The 27,415-nt window shown below is 40.6% G+C and overlaps 1 protein-coding gene and 2 long non-coding RNA genes across 7 annotated transcripts in view; 2 read left to right on the top strand and 1 right to left on the bottom strand.

Annotated features, from left to right (window-relative positions):
* The window catches only part of LOC102155836, a 47,415-nt gene extending 41,127 nt beyond the window's left edge, over positions 1–6,288 (top strand). Inside the window, exons 4-5 of the long non-coding RNA XR_005364581.1 lie at positions 3,873–3,961; positions 5,622–6,288. This is a non-coding gene — a long non-coding RNA (uncharacterized LOC102155836). The remainder of the gene's footprint in view (positions 1–3,872; positions 3,962–5,621) is intronic.
* LOC106559300 lies at positions 850–24,020 on the bottom strand. 5 transcript variants are annotated; one of them, XR_005364576.1, is made up of 5 exons: positions 22,324–24,010; positions 13,978–14,116; positions 7,778–8,092; positions 4,225–4,343; positions 850–1,046 (listed from the first exon to the last, which is right to left on the bottom strand). It is a non-coding gene; the product is annotated as an uncharacterized LOC106559300 (long non-coding RNA). The 5 variants fall into 5 exon arrangements; XR_005364577.1 differs by lacking the exons at positions 850–1,046; positions 4,225–4,343 and having other exon boundaries at positions 7,640–8,092; positions 22,470–24,020; XR_005364574.1 differs by lacking the exons at positions 850–1,046; positions 4,225–4,343 and having other exon boundaries at positions 7,640–8,092; positions 22,324–24,018.
* Positions 23,185–27,004, top strand: SRSF1 (serine and arginine rich splicing factor 1). The gene is made up of 4 exons (XM_038547851.1): positions 23,185–23,526; positions 23,934–24,118; positions 24,493–24,665; positions 24,865–27,004. The coding sequence occupies exons 1-4, from the start codon at positions 23,333–23,335 to the stop codon at positions 25,057–25,059; spliced, it is 747 nt and encodes a 248-aa protein (XP_038403779.1). The 5' UTR covers positions 23,185–23,332; the 3' UTR covers positions 25,060–27,004.
* Positions 27,005–27,415: the final 411 nt, after the last annotated feature.

The following is a 27,415-nucleotide window of genomic DNA, read 5'->3' as shown; positions in this document are numbered from 1 at the left end:
TTAAAATATCCCTCCTCAAATGCAGCCTGCACAACACTTCCAGATTGATATCCTTCATCCCCTCTTTTGACCTCCCTCCTCCATCGAGCATGAATCTCTCTGATTCCCCCCAATACCTTCTGGCTCTGCTCCGAGCCCTAGGAGGACTTCAAGTCACCCATCTCTTCAATCTCTTACGGCAGTTTTCTTCCAACCCTCCTCCTGTGGCTCCTTTTCTTTGTTTACCAGCCCGTGGGGCGGGGGGCATGGGGGAGGTATGCTTTGCACTTTTCTCCTTGTTCACATGCTTCCCCTGGCTCAGCCAGAGCTGCTAGAAGTAAAACTATAAGGAGGTCTGGTCACCACCTCTGGCTCTGCCACTGCCACTGCCACTTCAGACTGGTGACCTTCAGGAAACCACCTTCTTTCTAAGCAGCCTTTCCTTCTGTCATAAAATTATTAAAGTGAATGACTTTGAAGTTTTTTCCCTAGCTCAAAGTTCAGTGATTCTCCCAATAACCCTGCTTTTAGGCAAACTTCTGCGTCTTAGGTAATTCCCAGGCCCAAGTGACCTAAATCTGATGATAGGTCACTACCTTTCTTCTGTTTTCCTTTATGCACAGTTTAATCTCCTTTGGTCCTGGACAGAGATGGGCTTGCTTTACTTTTTTTTTTAAGATTTTATTTATTTATTCATGAGAGACACAGAGAGAGAAACCGAGACACAGGCAGAGGGAGAAGCAAGCCCCACGCAGGGAGCCCAACATGGGACTCTATCCCAGGTCTCTAGGATCACGCCCTGGGCTGAAGGCGGCGCTAAACCGCTGAGCCACCCGGGCTGCCCCGGGGCTTGTCTTACTTTTAAGAACATTTCTAGAGCAAACAAAACTTTCTTTTTTTTTTTTTTTTTCTTAGTGTCTTCTGGGTCCCAACATTTGTGTTTTTATGGCAACAGCTTGACTTGAGGTCCTGCTTCGAATGGTTCAAGTATTTTAAAGGTTCTGCTTTGCAAACTTCAACTGGACACAGAAGACCCTGGGTTCATTTGAGGCCACCAGAACAGGATTCTAAAGGAGAATATGTTAGTTAGTTAGTTAGTTAGTTAGTTAGTTAGTTAGTTAGTTAGTTGATTTAGTTGATTACAATGATATTTTCACAACAGACTGAAAAACAGACTGAAATTTCATCACTCAGAGAAAGGCTAGAGACTCCCACATTCCAAGAATCTTGCCAACAGATGTTAAGATTGCCTACTTATCTGCTGCTGGGTGACTGTCTGGGTCCCACTCTGAGTATCAAGGAACATAGCACCTATTTTTCTTCCCAGTCATACGACCATTTGAGAACCCCATTCAGGCGGATATAGGATCATCAGAATGAACATTACTCCTCAGATATACAAACATTTGCCTTAAGGATTTAGCATCCCTGGTTACCCATCCTAGACAACTGTTTTACCAGCTGGTTGCCTTTGGGCTAGGGTCTTACTCTGTCTTTCAGTTTACCATCTATAAACTGGAAAGTAACAATAGGGTTATATTGAGGATTAAATAATAGTTCATGTGAAGCTCTTAGCACTATTCTTTGCCCTGGTAGTTCATATTACAAGAAGATGAATAAGCATACTGAGGGCTCATGGTCACCTGGTTTTGTGCTCCAGAGTGGGTTTGGGTTACAAGAAACACAGAAAGAACACAGAGGCCCAGGTTCTAATCCTTGCCCTCACCTCCTTGCCTTCAGCTCCCTATTGAACACCAATGCTATAAAAATTAGAAGTAACATACAGGCAGCAATAGGATCAGTTATCTTGAGTGGCTGTTAAAAAAGGCTTAAGAATAAGTGAAGATAAAATTTAAGAACCAGAAGAGCCTCAGAGAATCTGGACTCCATTCACCCTCCACTCACTTCTCTTTACAGACAAGCAAATGAAGTCCAAAATCTAACACCAAGCCAACAATAGAACTGATTCAGGGAGACCTTGGTAAATTAGAGACTCAGGGAAATATTAATCAAGTTTTAGGAAGCTGTGAAGAAACTAATATTTACTGGTAGTTGTTGTATTAACTTTTTAAAAAAGATTTTATTTTATTTGTGAGAGACACAGAGAGAGAGGCAGAAACATAGGCAGAGGGAGAAGCAGGCTCCCTGTAGGGAGTTCGATGCGGAACTCGATCTCAGGACCCCGGGATCACCACTGGAGCCAAAGGCAGATGCTCAACCACTGAGCCATCAAGGTGTCCCTGTTGTATTAACTTTAAGTAAGTTTTTAATAACAGGTAAATCTGATGCCCAGACAGAAAGAGCATTTTGTTATTAAGGGAGCGGGAGTGTAGAGGAAATGGGCGGCTTGGACTAGAGAGAGGGGAAGGTGAGGCAGGTAGAAGTCATATAGCGAAGTAATCCCTGGAGGGAGAAGGGCCCACAGAAGCAGTCTGTGACAAAGCGGTTTTGAGCTGGTCTGTGTTGCTGCTTCCTCAGCAATCAAATGAGTGTCAGTGTATCCTGTCCTATCCTAGGAAATTCCTTTGCTGGCGATCAGTGGAAAGCAAAAAAGGAAGGGCAAAGTCTAAAGTGTATGGTGTTTGTGTAGAGAGAAAACCTGATCACCTAGATGGTGGTGGGTAAAAATCCTGTCAGAGGTAAAATAATCTAGCAAGTCTTTCAGGGGTGTTCTAGGTTGGGAAGTTTGGGGAAGAGGAAAGAGAAAAAGAACTTTTATTTCAGTCTCTACCATAGGCCAGGCACAGAATAAGAGCTAGATGGCATTTTTAAAAGTAAACTCTATCCCCAAAGTGGGGCTCAAACTCAGGACCCTGGGGTGGAGAGTCATATGCTCTACTGACTGAACCAGCCAGGTGCCCCATAGATGGCACTTTTTTTTTTTAAGATTTTATTTATTTATTCATGAGAGATCCAGAGAGAGAGAGAGAGGCAGAGACACAGGCAGAGGGAGAAGCAGGCTCCATGTAGGGAGCCTGATGGGAGACTCGATCCCAGGACTCCAGGATCATGCCCTAGGCCAAAGGCAGGCGCACTAAACCGCTGAGCCACCCAGGTGTCCCAAAGCCATTTTTTAAAACAGCAATTTTAGTAAGATATAACTCACATACCATACAATTCATCCATTTTTTAAAAAAGAATTTGTTTGTTTAATTAATTAATTAATTATTATTTATTTATTTATTTATTATTATGAGAGAGAGAGAGAGAGAGAGAGAGAGAGAGAGAAACAGCATGAGCCAGAGGGGTAGAGGGGAAGGCAGAGAGATGCAGGGCTCAATTCTAGGACACTGAGATCATGACCTGAGGGAAAACCAACAGTCGAGGGGATCCCTGGGTGGCTCAGCAGTTTGGCACCTGCCTTTGGCCCAGGGCGTGGTCCTGGGGTCCCAGGATTGGGTCCCACGTTGGGCTCCCTGCATGGAGTCTGCTTCAACCTCTGCCTGTGTCTCTGCCTCTATCTCTCTGTGTGTGTCTCTCATGAATAAATAAATAAAATCTTAAAAAAAAAGATAAAACCAAGAGTTGGGCGCTCAACCAATTGAACTACCCAGGCGCCACTCTCATTGTGGTTTTAATTTGCTTTTCCTGATACTAATAATGTCAAGCATCTTTTCATGTGCTTATTGGCTATTTATATATTTTCTTTGGAGAAATGTCTATTCAGATTCTTTGTCCATTTTTTAAAAATTACATTGTCATTTTATTACTGAGTTGTAAGAGTTCTTTATATATTCTAGATACAGGTTCCTTTCTCAATATGATTTGCAAACATTTTCTCCCATTCTGTACAGTTTTGTCACCTTCTTGATGTTATCCTTGGAAGCAAATGTTCTTTCAATGAAGTCCATTTTAGTTATTTTTTTTCTTTTGTCCTCTGTAACTTTTGCAAGTATCACACTAATCAGCGTGAACCATGAATGAAACATAAAGAGAAGCAAGAAAAATGGATGCTTGGCACTACTGGGAAATACTACATTACGTAAGAATCTATTGCATTTATGCTATCTGAGAGAAAGAATTTAATGTTAGTCTTTTCTGCTACCTAAACCCTCTGTGACTCAAATCCATAGCATTCTGTCCCCAACACAGACAGCAGCCCAACCTATTCTGTTTCACAGATACTAGGCATGAGCTGTGGAGAAGTGTTGCCCTGGGGCCTGAAAAAAAACTCAAAAGAGTAGATGTTTAGGAGAGATCATGTTGGTTCTAAACTGAGCATAGAATCAAGAATGGCAGAGGTACCTGTGGGGCTTTTTGTTTGTTTCTTCCTCTTCAATATGTAGCAGGTACTACCATGTATGTGGGGGGAAAAAGGTTACCACATTCAGAGGCTTATTTATGCTTAAGACTGTCATTTTTACCTAAAGGGAAAAAAAAGATTTTTTAATATTTGGTAAAATACACATAACAAAATTAAGGAACCTATGTGGTGTGTTTTTTAAGATTTTTTTTTTATTTTTTTTTTATTTTTATTTTTTAAGATTTTTTTAAAAGTAATTTCTACACCCAATATGGGCTTGAACCCCCAACCCTAAGATCAAGAGTCTCATGTTCTACTGAGTGGCCAGGTGCCTCAAGGTGCCTGTGTTTTTTAAATAAATGTGTATTTGTCCTATGTGCTGAAACTAGAGCAGAAGTCTCTCCTGCCTGCATCTGCAGGTGTTATTTCTGGAGTTTTAAGAAGAGACTGGCATGAAAACCTAGAGTTTAGGTAGAATCATCGTGGAATTAGTTAACTAGGAACCAACGTCTCGGTACAGAATATCTTACTATATCTCAAATCTAGAACTATATCATGGTCCTGAGTCTTTAAAATAAGTCTCATTGGTTGGCTTCTCTTAGATAAGAGATTTTTACCATCCCATAAAGGTATAGATGATGTAGATGTTTGAGATGTTTTAGAAAAGCCAACATATTAGAGAATTTAACCTATCAAATTTGTGATTTTAATTTGAAATGTTTATTGTCATTAGATATTTTAAGATTTTTATCGAAGTACTCCGTGCTTTGCAATGTAAACTATATTCTTCAATATAGTTTAAAAAGTAAAATAGTGACTTGAGACGACCAAAAACAATAGCTCCCAGTCAATTCCAATAGTAAACACTTTCCATTCTTTTAGTTCTTCTCGTAATTACCTCTACATTTATGTGATATACTGTTCTATTGATTCATCAGTTGCAGTGACTTCTTATGATACATGTGTGTTAACTACTTCTTACACCCTCCCCCATCCAACCTCCAAATACAGTTATATCACAGTTTTTGCTTGGGTCCACATTTTACATTTTAGTTACCATGACTATGTAAACATTGTTCAAGGCTGATCCAACAGTATACTGTGATTTTACTTCATCTCTCATAAACCTATTTAGCTTTCCCGGAATTAATAATTAACTCAGTTTTTAAAGAAACATTTCTATTTTAGATCAGTTTTAAATTTACAGAACTATTGCAAAGATAGCAACAGAGAGACCCCATAACACCTCCATCTAGTTTCCCTTATTATAACAGCTTACATTACTTACACTGGGGTAGAGCTATCACAATTAATGGATCAATAATCATGCATTAACTAAAGTATATTCTATTCCGATTTCCTCAATTTTTCCCTAATGTTTTGTTTTTTTCTGATCCAGAATCCTGTCTCCTTGGACTCCTCATGGTTCTGAGAGTTTCCCAGACCCTCCCTGTTTTTATGACTTTCACAGTTTTGAGGAATGCTAGACGGATATTTTGTAGAATAACTGTCAATGAGGATTTGTCTTATGTTTTTATCATTATTAGTGTGGGGTAATTTATTTTTGAGAAGACTATTCTCATTAGATCATACCAGGTGTACCTATTATTGATAGGACTTATCACTGTTGGCATTAACCTTGATCTTCTTGCTTAAGGGAGGATCAACAGTCCCTGCCTCATTAAAGTCACTATGTTCAGCCCACAGTTAATAATGGGGGGTTAACTCTACATACATTCATAAATGAATTCTATATGGGAGATTTGTCTATTCTCCCTATTTATTCAATCATTTATTTATACAGTACAAACTCATGGATATCTATTTTTTACACTTCAGGTTATCCAATACAATTTTTTTTCATTATTTTAAAATTGTTCCAGTTTGGCCATTGGGAGTTGTCAGGGGGCTCCTATATGCCTTTGACAATATCTCCATCATTATGGTGGGATTCTTTAAAATTTTATTTCTAAAATATATTTTTTAAAGATTTTATTTATTTATTCATGAGAGACACAAAGAGGCAGAGACATAGGCAGAGGGAGAAGCAGGCTCCTTGCAAGGAGCCCGATGCAGGACTCACTCCTGGACCCTGAGATCACACCCTAAGTCAAAGGCAGATGCTTAACCATCAAGCCACCCAGACATCCCTTATTTTTAAAATATTTGAGACAGAGAGAGAGCAGAGGGGCGGCACAGAAGGAGACCCGGAATCTCCAGAAGACTTTCACTGAGCAGTCAGATGTGGTGCTCGGACCACACAGTCCTGAGATCATGACCTGAGCCAAAATCAAGAGTCAGACACCCAACTGACTGAGCCACCCAGACTTCCCAGATTTTTTTTAAGCATTCTCTTACTTTCTGGCACTACAAAATGCTACAGGCTTACAGTCATTTCTCCAAGGAACTCTGGTTCCTTCTACCGGAGAATGGTATTAGAAGCCAAGACCTGAGTGCTAGGTATGCTCATTTCTACTAGGGTGTCTTGCTTCTAGGCCCTCCCAGCTGACAGAAATAGGAGATATACACAGTATGCTAATCTATGTATACCCTCAAATCTATAAATATTTCTATATGTAGTTGAGTCTCTATATATAAACATGAGTTCATACCATCTTCAACTCTATTCCAATTACCACATGAATCATCCTTGCGTCTTTCTCTCCTTGTCTATAAGCTCCCATTCCAATACTGAGAACATAGCTCTCACCATCAGCCTTCCACTTACTTACTGGTTCAATTCCAATATACAGTTTTTTTTCAGAATTATTAACCCAGGAAGCAATCCGTTTATCAGTGTGTATACAGTGCTTATGTACAGTTCCTTCTGCCTTTAGTTTTACAGACTACACTCATTTCCAAAGTTACTTAGGTAAGAACTTTATTCTCCCACTCCCACCAGAGAGCTTGCTTCATATATTTGCAATATATTTAGATTTGTCACATTATGCATTTTATACTGGGTTCCCTCAACTTCCTAAATGATACTTAAAATTTGCATGCATTAAACTTTATACTCTTTGTGCTGTAAAGATGGGTTTTTGAAAAAGTTCTATAGATTTTAATGTTTTATACTCGTCATTAGAGTATCCTACAGAATAGTTTCACCATCCTAAGCCCATGTGTTTCACTTCCCTCTTCCTGAGTCCCTGACAACCATGATCTATCATTTCCACAGTTTTGTCTTTTTCAAAATGTCATATAATTGGAATCGTACAGTATGTGGTTTTTTCAGACTGGTTTCTTTCCCTTATCAGTATGCATTTAAGATTCATCCATGTTAAGACTCCTAACTCTGGGAAACGAACTAGGGGTAGTGGAAGGGGAGGAGGGCAGGGGGTGAGGGTGACTGGGTGGCAGGCACTGAGGTGGGCACTTGACGGGATGACCACTGGGTATTAATGTTGGAAAATTGAACACCAATAAAAAAATAAATTTATTTAAAAAAAAAGATTCATCCATGTCTTTTCATAGTTCATTTAACTGCTGAGTAACATCCCATTGTATGGATACACCAACCTCATTTTTCATGCGCTTAAATATTTTTGAACTTACCATTAAATCTTGCAATACTCAATACTGAAATGTTTCAATACAAGTTTTACATGGTCACTTTTTTCAGATGATCTATCCATTACTTTTTTCCCCTGCTAAAGACACCACACTTGCAGTTTTTCAGTGTTCTGCTCTAATCTAGACTAGCTGTCCTCAAAAAGAGCTGCAGAGTTGTCTTCCTGGGTTTGCCCTCTGACATCATACTAGAAATTCCATTGTTTCTCTCCACATAAACTTCTTGTTCTCTGCATCCAATGTCTTCTTTTTTTCTTGGTTTACTTCTTTCTTTTATTGGAACAAATTTCCAGCACCTTCCTGAGAAATAATGAATGGAAGATAAATCATTAAAAATTCTGGCTTTGGGATCCCTGGGTGGCGCAGCGGTTTGGCGCCTGCCTTTGGCCCAGGGTGCGATCCTGGAGACCCGGGATCGAATCCCACGTCGGGCTTCCGGTGCATGGAGCCTGCTTCTCCCTCTGCCTATGTCTCTGCCTCTCTCTCTCTCTCTGTGTGTGTGACTATCATAAATAAATAAAAAATAAAAAATAAATAAATAAAAATTCTGGCTTTGCTCATGACTGAAAGTTTGGATGTGTATAGAACTAAACACCAAAAATAAATTTTTACTCATAAACGTCAGGGAATTGTTTCATTGTGATTGTTGTTTTAGCTTCCAGTGTTGTTACTGAGAAATCTGATATTCTGATTCAGGGCTGAGAGGGAGATTGTGGTAGGTGATGTATTTTGTTTTCATGAAAAGATTTTAGGATATTTTACCTATAGTATTCTAAAATTTCACAAGGATATAATTTGGGGAGTTTCCTTTTAGTTCATGGTGCTGGGCATTTGGTGATCTCTATCCATTTGAAGACTCCTATCTTTTAGTTCTGGAAATATTTCTGTACTAACCTCTCTGATAATATTCTCCCTATCATTCTGTCTTTTTTCTGGAATACTCATTAGTAGTTTTTAAACTTCCTGAATTCTCTAATTTTCTTATTTTTTCTCTCAGTGTCATCTGTTTTTCTAGTTTCTGAGAGGTGTCCTTGCTTTTTGAATTCGTTTCATTTCTTTACTATCATAATTAAAAGTTTCAAGAGTGTTCCTTTCTTACCCCATAATTGTTTTTTTTTTTAAAGATTTTTTATTTATTTATTCACGAGAGATACACAGAGGGGGTGGGGGCAGAGACACAGGCAGAGGGAGAAGCAGGCACCATGCAGGGAGCCCGATGTGGGACTCATCCAGGGTCTCCAGGATCAAGCCCTGGGCTGAAGGCAGCACTAAACGGCTGCGCCACCGGGGCTGCCCCCATAATTGTTTTATAAATACACCACACACATCTGCTCTTTTTCCCTACTTGTTTCAGCCTCTTGTTGGATATTTTCTGGCAGTCCTTGACTGACCGTTCATATTTATGAGTAGGCACTAAAAAGTTGATTGTAAGCAGCATATAGAAGGGCAGGACCTGACTGGAGGGAGAACTGGCTACAATTCTTTTGCTTTGGGTCAAAATTTTCCAGAGCTTCTATCTTTTGTGTCAGTCTCCACCACTCAGGTACCTGGCACCCTGTTTCAGAGTCTTTCATAGGTTGTGTGAGAGAATTCAGCTTGCTTTGGGTGCCCTTCTGCAACTCTGCCAGGCTGCCAAGTCACTCATTGACTTCCCACTTCTACTTTCTCTACTTTTCCCACTTTCTACGTGTGCGTATGGTTTAAAGCCTCAGGCGTCTTCTAAGTTTTATCAAAGAGGATTTGGTCTATGGTCTTTGTTCTTGTGTTTTTTGAGATGATAGTGGAACCGATACGTCTATACTCTGCTATCTGAAAACCAGAAGTCTTCTAGAACCATACTTATTTGGAAAGGTTTGAATAATATTTGATTTTAATATGAAAAGTTGAAGAGGGGGATCTCTGGGTGGCTCAGTGGTTTAGCGCCTGCCTTTGGCCCAGAGCGCGATCCTGGAGTCCCGGGATCGAGTCCTGCGTCGGGCTCCCAGCATGGAGCCTGCTTCTCCCTCTGCCTCTCTCTCTGTCTATCATGAATAAATAAATAAAATCTTAAAAAAAAAAAAAAGTTGAAGAGAATTTGGTTAACATTCTAAACAGAATTTTTAGATAATTATTGGATTGTAAGTAGTGTTACAACAGGAAATTTTGCTTTGTATTAAATGTGCATGATGGCCATAAGTACCCTATACGGGTACCATTCCCAACACACTTACACAGTTAGGGTACAGGGCATAAATGAAGTTCTGCCAATTAGATGTACTTATGCCCTAATATAAACTATAAAACTTTCTGCTATAGACAACCACTCCTAAACCATCTGTTATTAACAGCAAAATAGGTACACAGTAATGTCCACAATGAAGGTCTCTGACTTACCAGTGGAAATGATCCAGTTCTTCTTACGCATTTCAATAATACTTACTGTGCATGCTCAATTGCTTATGGTTGGCATACTGGAAATTAAGCTGAAGGAGATGGAAGACTAGGATAATCAAAACCAGGACATCAAAATGACAGTATCAAATGTCAATATACTGAATACCCAAGCATCAGTGTGTATTTACTGAGCAACCTCTGTGTGCCTGTATGACAGGCTAAAAAAAAGAAGGCATGACACCTTTCCTCCTGGAAATTTCAGTTCACTTAGAAGAACCACAACATACACATGAGCAACAAGGACCAAATAAGACAGAAGATAGAAGTGTGGCAAAGCCCATCTTCTTGGCACTTTGCAGTGTGTTGTGTTAGTAAAATTTGGGGTTGCCAGTATCTAGTTTCTAACTTCTTGGGTGTTGAGAAACAATTGCAGAAGTGGCAGCCCAATAGCACAATTCAGTGTTAAGGCAATCGTGGTGGTGGTGACTAGGACTTCCTAGTCCCAGCTCTATGACCCCTGTTGGATTTATTTTGTCTCAGTAGTTCAGGTTCTGGCCTCCTATCTCCATTTTCCTGATTGTGGCAGAAGCAGCAACATTCTTGATAGATCAGTTCTGTCATGTTCTGGGAGTCATGCCAAGAGGTATACCTCGAGTCCACTCCTCCATTGCTTCCAACAATTTGGCAAGTACCTAATTTCCTATATTCAACCCCTTTCTGCTTAAGACAACCTAGAGATGTCAGTTTCCTATATTGAACCCGGACTGGTAGAGGACTAACATTAGGAATTTGAAGGATTTGAAAGAATCAGTTATATTGAATCTGTAATTAAATGTTTTGTGAAACTTGAGAACTACTTACTTAACATGCTAAATGTCGAGGATTTAATCTTTTAAAAGTAAGTTTTAATTGAATAATAATCATAGAATAAGTAAAAATAATGGATCTTATCTTTACAGAAGATTAATAATTACCAAAATGTTTGATTCTAAAAACATAGGAGAAACTACATTTTTTTTTAAAGACTTTATTTGACAGAGAGAGAGAGAGAGAGAGAGCGCGCGCGCACACAGGTGGGGGGGCAGGAGAGGGAGAAGCAGGCTCCTCACTGATCAGGGAGCCCAACACAGGTCTTGATCCCAGGACTCCAGGATCAGGACTTGAGCCGAAGACAGACACTTAACCAACTGAGCCACCCAGATGCCCTGAGAAACTAGATTTTAAAACTTAAGGATTTTAATATATTGAATATCAATTAAAACATGAGGTATAAATAGTAACGCCCTGCAACAGAAACTCCCCTTAGACATTAAAAAAATACAACTGACATTTAGCACTATCTCTCCAGCCCCTTACACAGAATCTAACATCAGAGTGTTCAATGAAATTTGTTGAGTAAATGAGCAACAATACCGTGGGAAAGATTTCATCATCAGAATTTTAATGAAGAAAGTGAAGTTTAACGCATCTTTTCCTTTCTGGAGTCAGACCTAGTTTGTGGGGACACAGCTAAACACACCAAGAAGGTTGGAATTGGTAAATCCAGGATCTGTTCCAGTGCCTCCCTCAGAAAAATTGTGAAGATGGAAATAAGCCAGCACCCCGAATGCACTAACTCATTCTGTGGCAAAACCAAGATGAAAAGATGAGCTGTGGGGATTCCTGGGTGGCTCAGCAGTTTGGCGCCTGCCTTCAACTCAGGGTGTGATCCTGGAGTCCCGGGATCGAGTTCTGCATTGGGCTCCCAGCATGGAGCCTGCTTCTCCCTCTGCCTATGCCTCTGCCTCTCTCTCTGTCTCTCATGAATAAATAAATGAAATCTTAAAAAAAAAAAAAAAAAAAAAAGAGACAAGTTGTGGGGATCTGGCATTGTGGTGTCTGCATGAAAATGAAAACAGTAGCTGGTAGTGCCTGGACCCACACCACCACTTGTACCCTCGCAGCAAAGTCTGCCACCAGAAAACTGAAGAAGTTAAAAGACCAGTAGAAGCTATAGCATTTGAAACATTGCCAGCCTAGTAAATGGATTAATTTACGTAACAAAAACAAAACCCAGAAAGAAAGTGAAGTTCAGAAAAACTTATCACTAGATAAGTAGCCTTTAAAATTGGGGAAGACACCTGGGTGGCTCAATGGCTCTGGGCGTGATCCTGGAGTCTGGGGGTTCCTGCTTCTCCCTCTGCCTAAGTGTCTTCCTCTCTCTGGGTCTCTCATGAATAAATAAAATCTTAAAAAATAATATAAAATTGGGTGTATACACTCAGGTGGTGTATAATAAAATACCATATTTTTTTTGTTTTTTGTTTTTGTTTTTTTTTGAGAGAGTGGGAGGTAGGGGCAGTAGGAGAGGGGGAGGGAGAGAGGGAGAGCACCCAGCACCCAGAGGGGAGCCTGATGTGGGGCTCGATCCCACAATCCTGAGATCATGACCTGAGCCAAAATCAAGAGTTGGACAATCTGGACTGAGCTATGCAGGCACTCTTAAAATACCATCTTTTTAAATTTTTTTAAAGATTTTATTTATTTGAGTGGGGGAGAGAGAGAGAGAGAATGAGAGTGAGAGTAAGCAAGAGTGCAAGGGGCGGGGGCGGGGGGGGGGGGGGGGGGGGACGGGAGGAGCAGCCTCCCTGCTGAGCAGGAAACCCAATGTGGGCTTGATCCAGGATGCTGAGATTATGACCTGAGCAGAAGGCAGATGCTTAACTGACTGAGCCACCCAGGTGCCCCACCATATGTTTTTTAATCAAATGTCTTATTATGTACACAACAGTATAGAAGTCATATATATACATATATATATATATGTATATATATAAGTCAATATATAAAAATGTACATACATGAGAGGTTTGTGCTAAAAAATGTTTAATGATTAAAAAAAGTGTTTAATGATGGTATGACTGATCAGGAAACTTTGTAGGCTACTGTGGAGGATCAAAGGCAAACTGTTCTGGGTAGGTGTTATGTTTCTTCATGTTTGTAACCCTGAAGTACCCCAGCTAGGGCCTGGCATAGCAAGATAAATGTTCAGAATGAGAATGAATACAGGAACAGATGAATTGATTAATAAAAGGACATTTATTTGTTTATTTATTTATTTATTATTTTTTAAAAGGACATGCATTTAGATGTCCTGGATAATATAATGAGCACGTGAAGGTGTCAGGATGCAAATTCAGATCTGCTTACCTCCAAAGTCTATACTGTTATAAGAATAGGTTGATGCTCAGCACATGAAATAGATCAGCAAAGAGGAACCTAATTTGTTTGTTTTTTTAAAGATTTTATTCATTTATTCATTTGAGACACACAGAGAGAAAGAGAGGCAGAGACACAGGCAGAGGGAGAAGCAGGCTCCATGCAGGGAACCCCATGCAGGACTCGATCCTGGGACCCCAGGATTAGCAGGCACTAAACTGCTGAGTCACCGAGGCATCCCCGGAACCTAGTTTTTAACACACACACACACACACACACACACACAGATAAGCCCTGAGCAATAGAGAAAAGCATTACATTAATCAGGTTTTTATCATCCTGTCAGCTTTTCCACAAGGGAGACATTCTTCAGAAACACAGAAGGGCAAAAGAGCTACATCACATTTCCTCCAGTTATATATTTGGCTGGAGGAGGCTCCAGGATACGGAGGCTGTATCCTGCATCCTCCTAGAGGCCAGGGACACTTTTGCTTCTTTATGTGATACACAGAGGGAATTTCTCAACTTTTTTTTTTTTTTTTTTCAGCATAGGCCGGTAAATCTCCCAACCCTTTTTGCCTGCCACAAAAACAAACAAAAAGAACTTCACCTACCTTCTACTAAGCTAGATCCCCACGATATCAAGTTAGTCACAAGACAAAGTTGTGTTTCATTTATTCTTCCCTCCAAAGTAGAGTGGACTAACATCTGAACCACAAATGTTGATAATCCAAGGGCACAGGAGTTCAGAGCCTGAATACAAAGCACTGTGAAATTAGTGAAAACGTCTGTGTACAGGGCACTCTACTACTAGTCGATTTCTACATGTTATCACATTTAACCTTTTAACCTTTATAACAACCCTAAAAGTACTATCATTATCTCCATTTTATAAACAGAGTCTTAACCAAGTTAAGGAACTTGTACAAAATCACACGAGTAAATGGTTTAGGGAATTTAAACAAAAACCCATCACACCAGATCAGAATTCGAGATTTCTAGAATCTAGAAGAAGATCTGTAGAGTAGTGCCTCTGCCCACCCATGGTTGCCATTAGGTAATAAGAAGTAAACCTTTTGTGAAGCCACTGAAATTTCTGAGGTTGTTTCATTATTGTAGGCTTACCTAACACAATTTAGTTGATACAGGTAGCTTTTTTACTGTTTATAGTGGTGCAAACTTTGGAAACCACTTTAGTAACTTGGTACAGTGCAAATCATGCTTAGTGAGAGCTTCCATTGCTTTATAGCATCCCCAAGCAAGTACTTTCTTTGATTTAGGACAAAGGCTCAAAAATGATGGTGCTCTGCAGGCAAGACTCAATCTGTGGGGGTGTGGCTTTGGCATTCAGATTGTTGAATACAAATTGCTGCATCAACATTTAGAGAGAGATTTTCTTAAGGGCAATTAGAGTATTTAAAGAGTACATTGTCAGATGGAAATGTAACTAGAGCCCCAAATATTCTTATGGGTCTTGTGAACTAGCAAACTAGGAGTTTATAAGAAACTTTTTGGCACTGTAACTTGATAAAACATTATTAAAAAACATGACTGTAACTTTTTTAAAACCTGTATTTAGGGACGGCTGGGTTGCTCAGCGGTTAAGCATCTGCCTTTGGCTCAGGTCCTGATCCCGGGGTCCTGGGATGGACCATAGGCTTCTCCCTCTGCCTATGTCTCTGCCTCTTTCTGTGTGTCTCTCATGAATAAATAAATAAAATTCTTAAAAAAAAAAAAAAAAAACTGTATTTAGTTGAAGCTAAAAAAAAAAAAAGACCATGTTAGAGTGATAAGCAGTTATTGTATCCATAAAGGTGAAGGATCTGAATAATCCTTTAGACTGTTTCTTTTGTGTTAAGAAGCCTACCTAATGGGGCTTTCTAGTTGTGCAAATTTTTAAAAAATTTTTTATTTATTTATGATAGTCACAGAGAGAGAGAGAGAGAGAGAGAGAGAGAGGCAGAGACGTAGACAGAGGGAGAAGCTGGCTCCATGTACCAGGAGCCCGACGTGGGATTCGATCCCGGGTCTCCAGGATGGCAACCGGGGCCAAAGACAGGCGCTAAACCGCTGTGCCACCCAGGGATCCCTCTAGTTGTGCAAATTTAAAGCAACACCCACTTGCTCATTTTGAGGAAAAACTATAAAGAAAGCTTTTTTTCTAAATGCAGATATTTTAGATTGAGAAGCTGAATATATTACTTGGACATATAAATTATGCTTGGTAAATACATGCTATTCCTTCATGAGAGACACAGAGAGAGAAGAGAGGCAGAGACACAGGCAGAGGGAGAAGCAGGCTCCATGCAGGGAGCCCGATGTGGGACTCCATCCTGGGTCTCCAGGATCAGGCCCAGGCTGAAGGCAGCGCTAAACTGCTAAGCCACCTGGGCTGCCCCAATACATGCTATTCCACTCTAAATTATTAGAGGGGCTAAGAAGGTACAGATAGAAATATTTCTTAGCTCATTACTGATTTGATATGCTTTTGTAGGGATGAGTATGTTATTTAAGATGTGGAATGCACTGTATCAGAAACTGAGATCCAAAAGACCACATAAAAGATAGACTTCATCTCTTATTAAAGGAAATGGAACTGGAAAAGAAAAAATATACTGGACTATGTTTGGCTGGCAAGGTTCATCCTTGACTATGTACTAAGACTATCCTACATGTGGTATTAATTGTGAACAATCCAGACTTCAGAAAATATACCAATGTTGGCCCATTAAGACCTGATGAAATTGTTCTGGTGGAGGTGGAGAGAGAGATTATATTCCTGCAGAAAGAGAAGAAGTTCCTCTAAAGGCAAACAGTCTCACTCTCAATCATATACAAGATAGATCCCAAGACTGGAAATGGAGACTCTGAAGCCAAAGGAAAGAATGTTTTCTTCCCTGGTGTCTGGATTCCACAGAATAGAAAATAACTGCGAAGGAATTGCATCTGGTGAGGCATAGTGGCTCTGGCCACGTGGAAGCAGGTATGAGCCAGACAAGGAAGAGCCTCATTGGCATGGGTCTAGATAATGGGCCAGCACCAGCCTGAAAGCTGGGAGGATACCAGAACTGTAGAATATAATCTGCAAATTTTGGGGAAGTTCATCTGCAAATTCCACAGTGAATGGACATTATTAGATATTTACTTAGAACAAAACCTGTTATGAACTCTTTGCATGCTGCATTACTTCAATGCAAGAATGGTTACAGAAACCTTCACTCTTGCACTGGCAATTTTCAGTCAACTACACTACAAAAGAATGCAATTACAAAAGAATGCAAGCAGAGCAGATCAACAACACCTCTTTTTCAAAGCTGGTCCCACCCGCAGGGCAGTTGGTTTCCACCAGTTCTAGGTACCATATGCTAAACTTCAGTAATGGTTAATGAAGCGCCTGTAAAAAATGTTACTTCTAAAAAGTGTATTACTTATGGTTACAAATATTAACAATGTAAAATATTACCCGTGATAAAAACACCTGGGGGTTGGGGTAGAAAGAAGAGAGACCATGACAAAACTGTATTTTGAATCTGGTTTAAGTAAAAATCACAAGAACAGGTTATTTTCCTCTTGGTCAGAGATTGGCAAACTTTTTCTGTGAAAAGCCAGACAGTAAATATTTTAGGCTTGTGGATCATGCAGTCTATGCTGCAACTACTCCACTTTGCAAGTAAATCTAGAAAATAACTCTGACAGTTTTAAGCTAATCTGGGATATCCTTTAAAAAAAAATACCTATACTCTCAAAACTTTTAAATAAAAATTTTTATTGAAATTATTTCTAACAGGGGTGGCCAAGGTGACTCACTCCATTAAGTGTCTGCCTTCAGCTCAGGTCATGATCCCAGATCAGTCAGGCTCCCTGCTCAGTGAGGTGCTGGCTTCTCCCTCTGCCACTCCTCCTGCTTGTACTCTCTTGCATGCTCTGTCTGTCCAATAAATAAATAAAATCTTTAAAATATATATATATATATTTTAAAAATATATATATATTTCTAACATACCTATAGCATTACTAAGATATAATATCACTATTACTAATAGTCACAGCTAACACTTATACAGGACCCAAGTTATAAGATTTGTCAAAAAAAAAAAGAGTAGCATTTTTGGCAAATAAAGCATATCCGACATATTTTTTTAATATTTTATTTATTTATTCATAGAGACACAGAGAGAGAGAGAGAGAGTCAGAGACACAAGCAGAGGGAGAAACAGGCTCCACGCAGGGAGTCCGACGCGGGACTCATCCTAGGTCCCCGGGATCACGCCCTGGACTGAAGGCGGCGCTAAACCGCCGAGCCATCCGGGCTGCCCATCCGACATATTTTTAATAAAGTTCCTTAAAGAGGGATCCCTGGATGGCGCAGCGGTTTGGCGCCTGCCTTTGGCCCAGGGCGCGATCCTAGAGACCCGGTATCGAATCCCACATCGGGCTCCCGGTGCATGGAGCCTGCTTCTCCCTCTGCCTCTCTCTCTCTCTCTCTCTCTCTCTCTGTGACTATCATAAATAAAAAAATTTAAAAAAAAACCATAAAGTTCCTTAAAGAGCCATTTACTCCAATTAGGAAATGTGCAACATGAATTGCAGTTTTAATTTTTAAGGGAAAGAACTAAGAAAGAGAGAGTCATAATATTAATAGGAAGAGGGAGACATGGTGAAAATATATCTATTTGTAACATCATTTTAATAGCTGGTTTCTGGCAAGATCATATCTTATTGTTATTAACGATGGGAAGAAATGGCCAAAAACAAAACAAGAAGAGTCAAAGAATAAGGGAAGCCAGTCCTAAAATAAGATTACCCAGACTATATTATTAGAGGACTTATTTGGGCCTGTAAAGTGGCCATCATTTTTATACTGTGAAATGAAAACAATCCTTGTACCCATTGTGTCTATCCACTGGTAGCAACATGATGAGGTTTCCATAGAAACAACATTCTGCTCATCTAACGGCCCACCTCTTTCAAAAGGCAGTTACCAAACTGTCAATAATTTTAACAGAGATTTTACTGGTAATAAAGAAGTTACAGCAGAAATCTGTCCTCCGTAGAGTTTGCTAGAAATGAGACAAATATAAATGAAATAAAAAGATATATACTAGTCCTTCCTTTTTCAGAGAATATTTAGCACTAAAGCAAGTGGAACAAGGGAACAGAGTCATGCAAATGAACTGTTCCTGAAGGGAACTCCTGTACACAGTAGAATCAAATATTCCTCATCTCTGTGTCTCTTTACCCAGTAAAAATAAGGAATCCCCAAGGAAGACAGTAGGGATTGACACATGAATATGGAAAACAGAACTTCCAGATTCAAAAAGCCGTATTAAAAAAAAATTAAAAAAAAAAAAAAAAAAAAAAGCCGTATTACAGTGCAAATTATTCTAGAATACTCACTATCCCCAATAATGCCTTTAGAGAAATGCATTAGCGAGTGACTTACCTGATTTTGTAAATATTTTTCCCCATTTAGAAAAAAAATTTTATTGAGTTACAATTTACATACTATACAATTCCCTTGCTTTATGTACGTACAATTCAATGATTTTTAGTATATTTACAGGGTTGCATAACTATCACCACAGGTATAGAGAATAAAGTGTTCGGCAAATAACTGAAAAACTGGGTTGTGTGACTTCAACCTTTTTTTTTCCCTCAAGTAATTATTTCCAGGGTAAAATATAGTGCCGACACTAGTATATATTTACTAGACTGAATTGAAAGCATTTAAAATTTTTTGAGGAAAAAAAGAAGAAAAAATAAAATAAAATTTTTTGAGGAAGTCACTTTTTATAAACAGCAACAGTGTTAAAAATAAGGCAACTTCTGAGGATTAAGCTAATAAAATGTATACTTCATAAATTAGCTAGCTGTGGGAGCAGCCCTAAAACTACCAGTGAATGTGTAATTGAGGGGTTCGCAAATACTGTGAACCCCTAATTAAGGTGAGGATGTAATCTCAGGAGGAAAACTGGAAGTGGTTGTAAATCGGTTAGCAGAAATCTAATTTGTCTAGTATGCTGTTCAAAGTTTATGTGAAGATCTGCTACAGAAAGAGACTTGTCAGGGTGCCTAGGTGACTCATTCAGGTGAGCATCTGACTCTTGATCTCAGGGTCCTGAGTTCAGGTTCTGCATTGGCTTCTGTGCTGGAGGTGGAGCCTACTTAAAAAAAAAAAATCTCCAGTCTTTACCCAGCATCATTGTCCAGGGAGCAGACACACAAAATCCAAGGGGTATAAATGAAGACATATACTCTGAAGTGGGGCAGGGGTCATTTTTTAAGGTCTCACCACTATCTGAATGAGATCTCTCAAAACAATTCGCCTCATTTTGCTTTGATTACTCATTTACTAAGCAACTGCCTGATCTGTTTTCCAGACCTGCCAAAACAGTTGTCTTGGTGTATACAATCTGAGCATCCTGGCTACCAAAAATGAATCTGTTCCCCCCACTCCCTGCCTCCCAAAAAATGAATAAATGGTTTGGTTTGCTTGCTTTCTTATTTTTTACTCTTGTGGACTAAAATATGTTAATTAACTCTGGGATACTAATATATTTTTAAAAAATATTTATTTATTTATTTATTAGAGAGAGAGAGAGAAAGAGAGGCAGAGACACAGGAGGAGGGAGAAGCAGGCTCCACACAGGGAGCCCGATGTGGAACTTGATCCCGGGACTCCAGGATCGCGCCCTGGGCCAAAGGCAGGCACTAAACTGCTGAGCCACCCAGGGATCCCCTGGGATACTGATATTAAGATTACGCCCTTGAGGTACCTGGGTGGCTCAGTCTGGTTAAATTTCAGATTCTTGGTTTTGGCTCAGGTCATGATCTCAAAGTCCTAAGATTGAGCCTTGTGGAGGGCTCTGTGCTCAGATGAGAGTTGGCTTGAGATTCTCTCTTTCTTCCTCTGCCCCTCACCCCTACACTCGTGCTCTCTCTCAAATAAGTCTTAAAAAAAAAAAAAAAAAGAAAAAAAAGAGGGGCAGCCTGGGTGGCTCAGCAGTTTAGTGCAGCCTTCTGCCCAGGGCATGATCCTGGAGACCCAGGATGGAGTCCCACACCGAGCTCCCTGCGTGGAGCCTGCTTCTCCCTCTGCCTGTGCCTCTGCCTCTCTCTCTCTCTCTCTCTTGTGTGCCTCATGAATAAATAAATAAAATACTTTTTTAAAAAAGATCACAGCCTTAACTGTAATAATCACCAAACTAATGTCATCCTGGTAGACCTTAAAAAAGAGCCACTCAGGGATCCCTGGGTGGCGCAGCGGTTTGGCGCCTGCCTTTGGCCCAGGGCGCGATCCTGGAGACCCGGGATCGAGTCCCACATCGGGCTCCCTGCATGGAGCCTGCTTCTCCTCTGCCTGTGTCTCTGCGCCTCTCTCTCTCTCTCTGTGATATCATAAATAAATAAAAATTAAAAAAAAAAAAGAGCCACTCAGACTTTTCCTGCTATATTCTGACCTCATGATGGACCCCAGAATCTCTAATTTGGTTACATCAAATACAATAAAAGAAGCCAAGAGAGGAGCAAGAATATCCTATTCATTCTATATTAAATTCTACTTGTATTCATCTGAACATCAGAAATAACTGCCTGAAAAAAAAAAAAAAAAGAAATAACTGCCTGAAATTGGACAAGAATAAATCAAAGCAAATTTACAATTTTCTTATTTTTCTGGAATGAAAATGTCTTGAAATTAATTAATTAATTAATGTCTTTTCTGCTACTAACCGAGTAGCACAGTGCTAAAAACTGAATAAATTTGTTGAAATAGGGATCCCTGGGTGGCGCAGCGGTTTGGTGCCTGCCTTTGGCCCAGAGCGCGATCCTGGAGACCCGGGATCGAATCCCACATTGGGCTCCCGGTGCATGGAGCCTGCTTCTCCCTCTGCCTGTGTCTCTGCCTCTCTCTCTCTCTCTCTCCTCTGTGTGTGTGTGTGTGTGTGACTATCATAAATAAAAACAAAAATTAAAAAAAAAATTTGTTGAAATAGTGTCTTTTTTGGTCAGCTTCTTTGGTCATTTTGAAAATAATCAGGTTCTTTTTTTTTTTAATTAAAAGCCCAGTTTCAAAAATCCCACTGATGGATAATCAATGAAGGATATTCTAAAAGATAGATAATCTGTCCTTCCCTCTAAAATTTTCAGAGGTCTCTTAGCTTTGGGAATCTACAGACCCCTATAAGAATCTAACTAAAAATTCAAATCCTCTTTGCAGAAAAAGTACATGCGTGTATATGCATAATTTTGGAAACCATCACAGAGTTCTAGAACTACCAAAGATCCTCTATGAATCTGTTCAGGATCAAACTGAATTTTTTATTTCGGGATCACTCAGAGACATTGGTAAAATGCACTCAATCAACTTTTAGAACGAAGAAAACATGCCCTTCTCCTAAACAATGTACTTATTTTTTAATCTCAAAGGCACTTAGGATTTTGAATATACTTGTGTTCCCTTCTTTCCTATGACTTCTGGGATGACTGGAGTCAAATTTGCAGTCCATCTTTAGTAACTGGGCAGGCAATTACCTCAGGCATTTTGTATAGTATCCTTATCCATGACTTCATCTTAAATTCCTCCCCTCTTATTTTCCTATTCCCCCTGAGTTCTTGGTACAGTTTTAATAATGTTCTAGGTTACCTCTGTAAACTGCTTCACATCCTTGGGGACCATTGCAAACAAATACATACTATGAAGAAAATCCTCCGTAAACTCAGAGTGCAGATGTTTTAGCATATTTATGACGGCAGGGTTTTCTTAAAAGTTGAATTCATTACAAATATTTTAAAATCCCAACATTTTACATAAAAATCCAGATTTCAGATATCTCTGAAAAAAATGTTAACAGGTTCTTATTTCCCTGGGCCGCCATGCAAGTGGGATCAGTTCTGAGCAGCAACTGTGGTCTCCAGGGGTCACAGTTCTAACACATCCCCCCAGCTCGTTTAAATATTACCTGAGAGGCTCGGGAATGAGGTCAGAAAGAGGAACAAACTCCAGGATTCTGCCAACACACGCGCGCTTTTTCTTGTTTTTTTTTTTTTGAAAGAGTTGGATACGTAACAGGCACAATTCACTCTTCAACCTTTCAATGGACCTCACCTCTGCGCTAGGCCCAGTGATGGGCGATTAAAGAGAAGCTGAGGTCTCAGTCCTAGTTGACTGGTCAGGGCTCGGCCACCGCCACTAGGTCAAGGCGTGTTGAGCTGAGCTATACAAAGTCAAGTTCTGAGCCGGCGGTGGAACCGGGTCTAAGCTGGGTTGCCCTAAATGAGACACTTGTCTGAGCAGCCCACCGCCTGAGACCAGAGGGGGCAGGAAAACAAAATCACTACTCAGCTCGGGACTGAAGCACCAACAGCGGAGCTCCGGGACCAGCCTCCCTCTACGAGGATGTTCCCGTTTCCGGAGCAACCGCCAGGTCCCTCCCCCCTTAGCTCCGCCCCCAGCAGTCTTTCCCGCCAAAGGCCGTTAACGCCGCAGAGCATCGTGGGACAAGGCTCCAGGCTAGGTTTCACCCAATGCTTTTAAGGCGCGGACTTGTTTTAAAAGAGACTCATTCCTGAGAAAACGGACTATCCTTTAAGATTCGTCAGGGATTAGTAGCTCCGTGGACGAGGGATCTCTGTTTAATTTTTACCAAAGGGCCGGTCACGTCATTTGCGAGCCACTCCACAAATCCAGAACGCGAGGAACTTTTTTCTCCCTTCGCGCGGAGGGTGACGTCGCGCATGCGTGAGCGTACCGCTCGCAGCACCCGTTACGCTCTTGCGCGTGCGTACTGAGGCCGAATAGCAGCTTCCTCCCGCTTCTCTTCCTCCCTCCCCCCATATCCGTGCGCCGAGCTGATAAAGGCGCCATTTTGGAGGGGCCGCGGGAGACGTGGTGTCGCTGCGGGCTCGCTCTGCCGTGCGCTAGGCTTGGTGGGAAGGCCTGTTCTCGAGTCCGCGCTTTTCGTCGCCGCCATGTCGGGAGGTGGTGTGATTCGTGGCCCGGCAGGGAACAACGACTGCCGCATCTATGTGGGTAACTTACCTCCAGACATCCGAACCAAGGACATTGAGGACGTGTTCTACAAATACGGAGCTATCCGCGACATCGATCTCAAGAATCGCCGCGGAGGACCGCCCTTCGCCTTCGTTGAGTTCGAGGACCCTCGGTGAGGCGGCCTGGGCCTCGCCGCCTGGAGGCAATAAGTTGGAGTAGTTGGGGAAAGGCCTTGTTACCGAGAATGGGGAGGTGGGCTTTTAGGTTGGGGGTAAGACTGTGTCGCCCATGCAGGAGTCGAGTAAGAGCCGAGTCGATGTGGTTTCTCTGGTGGCTGGGCCCACGGACGTCCCCAGAGTGGACTCTCCGTCTCGGAGCGGGAAACTGAGGCGCCGAGGGCTGGTGTAGTGGTCGGGAGCCTGGCGTGCTTCTGGGTGGGGGAGGGGCCATTCCTATTATGCAGCGCATGTGGGCTCTTCCTCGCTGGGTGCGCATGTGCGGGGGCCGCTAGTTCCCGACTGAGTTAGCTGCCCCTCCCGGGCCTTACTCTTACACCTCTTGCTTTCTCTGATCACGCAGAGACGCGGAAGACGCGGTGTACGGTCGCGACGGCTATGATTACGATGGATACCGTCTGCGGGTGGAGTTTCCTCGAAGCGGCCGTGGTACAGGCCGAGGCGGCGGCGGGGGTGGAGGTGGCGGGGCTCCCCGAGGCCGCTATGGGCCCCCATCCAGGCGTTCTGAAAACAGAGTGGTTGTCTCCGGTGAGTTTTCTGTTGGTGAGGGTTGTTGAGGAGGGACAGGAGCCACTTTTAAGTGTTCCCTTGCGTGAGTGGTTTTGACAAATGCCTGTTTTTGTGGTAGGTCTTAAATTTAGTTTCTCGGGTGAGTTTAGTAAAGGATAACCGTAGTGGAGGTGTACCAGTGTGCTAGTTACCTACCATTAGGTCGGATGCCTGGACGATGAAGATCCTTACTTTACAGAGAATTTGGGACTTTGGATTCCAGAATCTTAATTAATGGCTCTCTTACCTACGATCTTGAATCTGATTAATTTTAAAGTGGTTTTCGTTCTAGTATAGATTTTAAGTGTAGTGTGAAATTTAGGGTGATTGGTATTGAAAAAATACTTTTTTAGGACTGCCTCCAAGTGGAAGCTGGCAGGATTTGAAGGATCACATGCGTGAAGCAGGTGATGTATGTTATGCTGATGTTTACCGAGATGGCACTGGTGTCGTGGAGTTTGTACGGAAAGAAGATATGACCTATGCAGTTCGAAAACTGGATAACACTAAGTTTAGATCTCATGAGGTAGGTTTTACACTTACTCTTTTCTTTGGCCAGAATTGGATACAGTGGTCTTAACAGTGGAATTTGAAGGTAAGATTCAGGCAAGGGTGTCCAAGTAAAATACCAGATTTCTGGTTTTAGTTACATTGTATTCGTTCAGCATGCCTGAAGACAGGTGAAAGCTTAGATCTTTCAATCGAAAGTTCTGTCTATTCAATAGGGAGAAACTGCCTACATCCGGGTTAAAGTTGATGGGCCCAGAAGTCCAAGTTATGGAAGATCTCGATCTCGAAGCCGTAGTCGTAGCAGAAGCCGTAGCAGAAGCAACAGCAGGAGTCGCAGTTACTCCCCAAGGAGAAGCAGAGGATCACCACGCTATTCTCCCCGTCATAGCAGATCTCGCTCTCGTACATAAGATGATTGGTGACACTTTTTGTAGAACCCATGTTGTATACAGTTTTCCTTTACTCAGTACAATCTTTTCATTTTTTAATTCAAACTGTTTTGTTCAGAATGGGCTAAAGTGTTGAATTGCATTCTTGTGTAATATCCCCTTGCTCCTAACATCTACATTCCCCTCATGTCTGATAAATTGTATTTTAAGTGATGTCATAGACAGGATTGTTGAAATTTAGTTAATTCTCCATGCTCTTCAGACTGTGATATTGTGTAAATGTCTATTCTGCTCTGGTTTGTGTGAACTGGGATGTTGGGGGTGTTTGTGGTTATCTTACCTGGGGAAGTTCTTATGTTTATCTTGCTTTTCATGTGTCTTTCTGTAGACATATCTGAAGAGATGGATTAAGAATGCTTTGGATTAAGGATTGTGGAGCACATTTCAATCATTTTAGGATTGTCAAAAGGAGGATTGAGGAGGATCAGATCAATAATGGAGGCAATGGTATGACTCCAAGTGCTATTGTCACAGATGAAATTGGCAGTATTGACCTTATACTAAAAGGCAAGGGATAAAAGTGATTATATATATATATATATATATACATCTACCTTAAAACACTTGCAAACATCTTGTGCAGTTATCTTTAGCTACAATTGCTTTGCTCTTTAAACCTTGGCAATTGTGGCAAAATTACATTGCCCATTTTGTAACAATTATTTTGCTCCCTTCCCCCCTTTTTTGTTTTAATAGGGACTAATGTGGGAAGAACTGGCTAATTTGTCACAGTGCTTAGTTACAACTGTTAATGTGTGACCTGCTGTTGGTGTACATGTGGGTACAGGGTGTCTTTAATTCCAACCAGATAGAGTATAATATCAATACTGCTAAATCTGCATGTCCTCTGTGTGACTGATATAGCGTTGCTATTTCATTTTTTTAAGACAAAATGAAAGCAAAATAGAATTCCAATGTATTGGTGTAGATAATCTAGTTGGGAATATTTTTAAGTCTCACCTTCCCCTTTAAACTAATATTCATAATTGACTCATGTTTAAAACACTTTAATTTACAAATTAAATTGCAGATGGGAGCATTAGGTTTAGTTTAGCCTTAGGGTGGGTAGCAATACGAGTAAACTTTTCAACTACATAACTTTTTGCAACCACAAAACCTGTAATACGCTGTACAGTAACAAGTGTTGGCATTATCAGTTGAACTGTAAATATAAAATGCTTCTTCCAATTAGTCTCTATGATGATTAAGTTTCTAAAATTTATCTGAACACCATTCAGAAACTTGTTTTGGGGAATTTGATAGTTATTGATGTACATCTGTTAAACTGATGACAGACATAACTCATCATTCCCCAGAAACCTTTTTTGATTACAGTATCTAACATTTTGCCTCCTCTTTTTTGGTTTTGCTGGTTATAAAGGTTTGGATTGGAGAGGGCTCACTGGATCCCAATCCTTGGAGCTGGATCATTGGATTCAAATCATAATGTGGATAGGATAGGGAGGATGAATTACAAGGATTCATGGAGCGGGATCAGATTACCAGGAACATAGGAGTGGATTCCTGCCCCAACCAAACCGCATTCGTGTGGATTTTTTTTTTTTTTTTTTATTCAACTTAATTGGCTATTCCAAAGATTTTTTTTTTTTTTCCTATTTTTGACGATTGGAGCCCTTAAGATGCACGATGGAATTGTGTTTTGCATTTTTTGGTAAAAGGAGCAAAGCGAGGACCTGGAGATAATACGCTGGAGCAATCTCCTTGGAAGGATTCAGCACGAGTAGATGGTAAACATTTAAAGGGGAAAGGGGGGGTTTGTTTAAAATAGTAAATCAGTAAGTCACTTCTAAATTTAAAAAACAAAATTGGAGTTGAAGAATAAGTAGGTTTCCAATTGGCTATTGCCGTTTTTCTTTGAAAAAAATAAACATTTTTTAAAAAACTATGCATGGTTGTCCTTTTTCCTCTTCATGTAAAATTTCAGTTGGGTGACTAGTTTATCAGTTAATACTTTTGATGAGATTATGTTGTGTGTTAGTAAATTAAAGGTTCTTGAAAGGTAATCTAGTAAGTGGAGTTAGCCATCTCTTATTGTTAATTGTAAAAGACTTCTGGGGGAGATAAGGTTAAGAATAAGGCAATTGTGTATATAATATGGTAAATGGGGGGTGATCTAGTTTCTGAAAGATAATCTTCCCATACTTTGATAAAAATGATTAAATTTATAGATGTTTAATTTTTGGTGATCATCTAGACAACATAGGCTTTTATGCAAAATTGGGTAGTGACCAGTTAATGTTAACTTGGGGATAGCCTTTGAGGTTTTCATGCTCTTCTCAAAAATTGGTAAGTATTA

This window comes from Canis lupus, chromosome 9, assembly GCF_011100685.1.
Source record: "Canis lupus familiaris isolate Mischka breed German Shepherd chromosome 9, alternate assembly UU_Cfam_GSD_1.0, whole genome shotgun sequence".
Lineage (NCBI taxonomy): Eukaryota > Metazoa > Chordata > Mammalia > Carnivora > Canidae > Canis > Canis lupus.
The sequence above is the reverse complement of the archived record's forward strand: the minus strand, read 5'-3'. Positions and strand labels throughout refer to the sequence as shown.